This window comes from Erythranthe guttata, chromosome 14 (assembly GCF_056151865.1).
Source record: "Erythranthe guttata isolate IM_541 chromosome 14, IM_541, whole genome shotgun sequence".
NCBI classification, from domain to species: Eukaryota; Viridiplantae; Streptophyta; class Magnoliopsida; order Lamiales; family Phrymaceae; genus Erythranthe; species Erythranthe guttata.
Window position 1 is genome coordinate 10,412,885 of NC_142546.1, and position 6,061 is coordinate 10,418,945.

Consider the following 6,061-nt stretch of genomic DNA (forward strand, 5'->3'; position numbering starts at 1 on the left):
TTATTGGGTAACGAAGTAAAATTACCGAGGAACGCAGTAATATTGATTTAGTATTTTTTTAATATTATGCATTAGACAATAATATAGTAAATTGACTCATTATGTTAAAATGTGGCAACATGACTGCACATTTTATTGACACACGTAAATGGGGAACCAAAAGTGATAGGATATATCATATATGCTGCTATATTTTATATTAATCGGATGTCTGAAAAAAGCTAGCATTCACTTTCATATTCGTATATATGTTTTTATTGACTAAACACCTTAGATCAAAACACTTATATTTGTCTTTGTTGTATGTTAATTAGAAGATTATGTAAATTTCTTCTTAATTACTATTTAAGAAGAAAATTGTTTTTTTTGCATAGAAGAAAATATAAAAGGAGCCCCAATTTCAGGACATCCTTGAAAGCGCCTAGGGCCCAAAATTCTCAGGACCGGCCCGAAATACATTGTTAATAACTAAAAAGTCCTATGTACACGTGGCATCCTATACACAGCGAAAATAAGGAACAAAAACACTTGAAAATATATCTAAACTAATAGTGAATGGTCCAATGTTTCTTCAGGTGAGCTAGTAAGGTGCACAGTAAATCCCCTGCCACCAAACACACGGCGCATAAATGCATTGTCGAATTTTCTCCAGTAATAATGGACCGAGTTGTATGGGGAGCTTAGAAACAAGACTAAACGCGAAATGTTTCTAGAGCTTATCCGATCGTCTTCTTCCAAATCTTGTATAGTATAATTGCTGAGAAAGGGCAGTATATCAATCGTAGAGCTTGAAGGGCTACGAGGTTCCGAAGAATGTGTATTGTTTTCAAAGTCTGATGGAGGGAGCACAAGCCTTATAAGATACGTCGTTAACGATCCAAAAACCTGAACAATAAACCAACCGTTGATACAAATTACTCAAATCAATGTCTTTATATATATATATATATATATATATATATATATATAGACATGATAATAATATATATGTTCTTACCACTGTACTGAACATGACTACAGTGATTGTGCATGTAATCATGATTGCATTCGCTTGCTGCTTATTATCGTCGCCAGATTTTCCAAACTGCAAATAATTGTTCAATGTAAGAAACATGAAATCTAATGTACAATCTGGTTAGGTTCAACCGATTAAAAAAACAAAATGAAAATTGCAATATTAATTTAACGAAATATGTTTTAGGATGTTGCGTTCAAGTCGGGACCGAGAAGGTTCTACTGTACTTCTCTTATTATACCTGATTATAAGACAGAGCCATGGGAACAGCACCTCGCATTAGACCAGACCAGAAAATTGCCAACTGTACGATAGTCATAATAATTGTTCAACATTTATTGCAACCGAACGAAAGAAAAAGAGAGAATAATAATAATAATAATAGTCTTGAAAAGTTAACCTGTTGCTTGAGGCTGAGTTTGTCACGCTCAGACTTGGTTAGTAAGTTGGACAAAAAGGATAAAGGGAAAACGAATGATGCTCTCCCGAGCATAACTAGGCTTAGCATCATTGTACTTGTTCCAACAGAGCTTCCAGGGCTAGAAAAGTAAATCGACAAACGGAAATTTTACAAATTAAATATGTTTTTTCAATGTTTGAAGTGAAAGTAAGATTAATAGAGCAAGTTTACAACTTCTTTTACCTTTTGCTCACAGCTTTCCATTTTTCAATGTCTAATGCATCCATACCCAGATAGAGGTAGATAAATCTCTCGGCAATAACCGACATCGTTGCAAAAGCATGCCTGTTAAAAACAAGTAAACAAATAAGTACCAAATTTTTATTTGGGATTTTTTTTGAAATTGAATACTTACATGGCGGTAACTCTAGAAAGTGTATTCACATTATACAATGTGTAGTGTGACATAACAATTCCACAAATGAACACTGTGAGAATTCCGCTGAACTCGAAGAGCTGCAATATGTATATATATAAGGGTAAGCCATGATAATGATAAAAAAGAAGTAATATAAAATAGAAATTGAGCGAAGAGTAGGTAAAAGGAAAACGGACCTCGGCCAAAATATAAGAAAGGTAAGCCATGAGAATCATGAGAGCCAACTCGTGATAAGCTGAATCTCTGGAAATTAATTTCAGATGTTAGTAGTGTACTGATACCATAACCGTGTCGAATAACAATTGCATATATATACCTTCCAAAGTTCAACTTTTTAATAATGTAGGCACTAAGCAATCCAATCTGCATTTTGATTTTTCACAATTAGAAACCAAATATATTATTAGACAATGTGCTGTGCAAGCAAATATTTGGAATAACTGAAAATGCCATATACAACTGTTTAAGAGAGATCTAGAGAGAGAGAGAGAGAGAGAGAGAGAGAGAGAGAGAGAGAGAGAGAGAGAGGTTAAGTTAAAACTCACGGCAACGCCCAACAGAGTGCTGGCTGTAAATAAGTAAAAGAAATGTCGAATGAACTTGAAGACAATCATAGCGTTAATATCGGAGAGGTCGAACTTCTGAATTGCGTTAAAGAGGACAACAGATGTCGCATCATTCACCACTCCTTCCCCAAAAACTAGACTGTACAGTAACGGCAACTCGTCCTGATTAAGAACCTGCATGCCCAAAATAATTAAATCAGTTACCGAGTTAGTATGGGTGCCACCTTTTTCATTTGGAGTTTTTTTAAAGAAAAACAAAATGGTTACAAATTTATACAGACCTGCAAGGTGCATATAGAATCCGTAGCTGAAAAGATGGCTCCAATTGCTGCATAAAAAACGAAGGCTCAAGTTGGAAACGTATCACTCAAGAAGACATGATTTCATTAGTTCGACATAATATGAAATTATCGACTAACAAAGAATTAATTACAAGATAAATGCATGCATATACGATGAAATATCATATACAAGATGAATATGTAGTGAAGAGGATCAAGTTACCAAGATAATCTTTAAGCTCAAAATTGCCTATTCCCAATGTCTCGAAAAAAAGTTTCGAACCTGAAAAAGTTAAATAGTTAGTGCTATGCGAAATCACAAACCATAAAATATATAATATATAGACGACAGGTGCACAGAAATAAGTTATAAGTAGGAAATCATGCAAACACAACCACTCCTCAACCATCAAAGCTTTACGGATGCGTAAACTCAAAATACATCGTAAACTGATTTCTAAACAATATATGATTTATCCATTGTTCGATAGGATTTCGTAAGATTTACATTATATGTGCATGCATATATAGAATGGGCAGCGAATTGAAAGAAGTAATACCAAATGATGTGATGAAGAAAGATATGAGTGTCCCAAAAGCGCCAAACAACATAATATTCATGAGGTTCTTGAAAAAATGCTCCTTCTTCACCTGCAACCTTCAGTCCAAAGTAGAATATAATTATCACATTCCAATTTCACAAGAATTATAACATCTACATACATATTATAACGTAACTCACCCAACATTAAATATAATAGGGGGCAAGAAATATGTAAAAAAGAGCTCTACATCGAATACAAGTATCTTCGAGCTCTTTCCACCCGTAAGCACCAGTAGAGTAATTCCAGTACCCAAACCCTAAAATATCATCCATCAATGCTAATAATCAATTATAAAACGCAAAATATCATTATTTAAACCACTAAAAGAAAACAAAAAAATAAGGAAGCATCGGAACTCACGAAAAAAATAGCAATAATAGGCTCGTTAATCCATCGGAATCCTTTGAGTTGATGACCGGTAATAATACAAGCACATATGAGAATGATAAACATAGCCAAGTTATCAACGGGATCCTGAGCAGAACCGGGTTTCGATTCTCCGATTCTCATCAACCAAGAAACCACACCGCTGCCCATCCGCTCCATTCAATCTTCCTGCGTTTTTTTCTTCTTCTTTTCTTTGGATTTTTTTTTTCTCCAAAGAGAAGAAGAGAAAAAACGATTTTCATGCAAATTAAAATTAACTTATATACTTATTAAAGAGTCTAACTAGTTCAAGATACTTTAGTATTACTAAGACTCTAACAAGTTTAACATACTTTAATACTACTAGGACTCTTATGAATTTCATATACATACAACTACAGTTCATTTATATGTCTCGTTTTTTTAGAGATAAAATAAAAGATTATATTTCATCCATACTTATTTATATGTGATTGTTTTTTTCAACGGCAGATGATTAATTGATTTTGTTGGTTAAAGTGAAATCTTTTACTAAAATTTCGTAACTATTCATTTTTTTTTTCTTATTTAAATTTGGATAATTAATTTTTTTTATTGATTTGAATTTGTTACAATTATGAATTGACATAAAAAATACACATTTTTTTTTTCGTATCTTTTAGAAAATAAATTTGTATCTAATATTAGAATTTATATTTAAAAATCGTAAATGTGTTTTGTGATAAGAACATACTTCCATCACTCTGCTTCATATTTTGTTGGGTTAAACTTCAATCATCTCTGATGTTCCCCTAAACAAATATATTCAGTTACTTGCTAACATATATTTCATTTGAGTTTAAGAACAAAAAAAAACAAAAAAATGAATTACCTGTGATGCTCTGGAAGGCTGTAACCAATGGGTAGGAACCGTGAGTTCTTGAACGGAATCTTCACCGCTGCCGCTGCCGCTGCCGCTGCCGCTGCCGCTGCTCGCCGAGTAAGAAAAAATTGTACGGAGTTTGGAAAACCTAACGCCATTTCTCCAATGGCGGCGGCTGGTTGGCAACTCAATCTTTGCAAATTTAGGGATATCAGTTCGATTGATGATTAGGGTGGGGATATTTCGAATTAGGGTTCCCATTGGAACTCCACTTCTTCCTTCCTTGTTAAAAGGGATTATTCCAGAAATTCAGATGGGAACTTGTATAATGGCGCGGGAAATTAAAAGGGATAATTTCAGAAATCAAGCTCAACGACTTGGTCGAATTGTTCCGATAAGATTACGGATCCCACCTTCTCCTTTCACTATCTATTTTTTTTTTTTTTTTTTTTTTTTTTTATTTTTTTTATTTACAAATAAGCCCATCAATGGGTATTTATTCATAAAAATATCCGGACAATAAACTCCTTTACAAATAAGTCCATACATGGTCCAGATTTTTGTAAAAAACTAAAATAGCCCCTCATACTTTAATATGCTCCAATTTCATCCTTAATTTAAATTAACCTCGATCCCAAATTTCACAAATTATTTAATTTTGACCCAAAACATATTTTTATGGACAAATTCGTCCGTCACCGCCGTTGACTTTTTTTTTTCCTTGCGCACTTTTTCGCCGGTTTCCGGCATTGACTTTTTTTTTTCTCCTGATTTTTCAACCACCGATTTCCGGCGTTGACTTTTTCAAATTTTTTTCTCTCTTTGTGTAACATTTTTTCTTCGTTTAAACAACAATATTGCTGTGATTGACAGTAATATTAACTATATTACTGTTAAACACAATAAAATTAACTATACTACAGTTTAACACATTAATATTGCTATATTAATCTATAGCACAGTAATATTAACACAACAAAACTCATTATTATTGTGTAATAGAGTAATATTACTATGTTGACCGTTGAACAAATGTAAACATAATAAAAAGCCAAAAGAATTAATATTACTGTGAGTGACAGTAAAATTACTATAACAACAGTAATATTACCGTCAACCACAGTAATATTACAATAATAGACAGTAATATTATTACGTTACTCCGTGAATAACTCAAACAAAAAAAAAATCCAAACAAATAATAATATTGATGTGGTTGACAGCAATCTATAACAATAGTAATATTATTGTCAACCACAGTAATATTATTGTGTTTACAATAATATTACAATAATAGACAGTATTATTACGTTACTCCGTGAATAACTCAATTTATCCCGTAGTGATAGGTCCCGAGGGGGGATCACATGAACCTCGCGAGGCGAATCCGGAGCACGCGGAGGAGGTGGCAAGCCAGAGCCTCCACGGATTGGGAGGTTGTTAGCTGTGTCATTCTCTCTCCGAGCGGATGCCTCAGGAGGATCTTGTTGGCTACGTGATCTGGTTTGCATCTTTCCTACAGACGGC

The 6,061-nt window shown here is 33.6% G+C and overlaps 1 protein-coding gene across 4 annotated transcripts; it reads right to left on the minus strand.

Moving 5' to 3' along the window:
- Positions 1 to 344: 344 nt before the first annotated feature.
- Positions 345 to 4,978, minus strand: LOC105950627 (sodium/hydrogen exchanger 2). 4 transcript variants are annotated; one of them, XM_088813162.1, is made up of 15 exons: positions 4,544 to 4,978; positions 3,667 to 4,463; positions 3,444 to 3,562; positions 3,262 to 3,359; positions 2,925 to 2,984; positions 2,702 to 2,748; positions 2,400 to 2,594; positions 2,171 to 2,217; positions 2,031 to 2,097; positions 1,831 to 1,931; positions 1,659 to 1,760; positions 1,416 to 1,554; positions 1,257 to 1,319; positions 998 to 1,084; positions 345 to 885 (listed from the first exon to the last, which is right to left on the minus strand). In XM_088813162.1, the coding sequence occupies exons 2-15, from the start codon at positions 3,850 to 3,852 to the stop codon at positions 541 to 543; spliced, it is 1,656 nt and encodes a 551-aa protein (XP_088669288.1). In that variant the 5' UTR covers positions 3,853 to 4,463; positions 4,544 to 4,978; the 3' UTR covers positions 345 to 540. The 4 variants fall into 4 exon arrangements, with proteins under 4 accessions (XP_088669288.1, XP_088669290.1, XP_088669289.1 ...); XM_088813164.1 differs by having other exon boundaries at positions 3,444 to 3,583; XM_088813163.1 differs by lacking the exon at positions 4,544 to 4,978 and having other exon boundaries at positions 3,262 to 3,352.
- Between the last annotated feature and the right edge of the window lie 1,083 nt (positions 4,979 to 6,061).

Bases quoted from the DNA above. Each gene is read 5' to 3' on its own strand.
- LOC105950627 (XM_088813162.1), bottom strand. From the start codon at position 3,852: ATGGAGCGGATGGGCAGCGGTGTGGTTTCTTGGTTGATGAGAATCGGA. The intron at 2,218-2,399 runs GTGAGTTTTAAC...ATCAAAATGCAG, and splicing joins GCACTCTGTTGGGCGTTGCC to ATTGGATTGCTTAGTGCCTA. The intron at 1,085-1,256 runs GTATAATAAGAG...AATTATTTGCAG, and splicing joins TGGCTCTGTCTTATAATCAG to TTTGGAAAATCTGGCGACGA.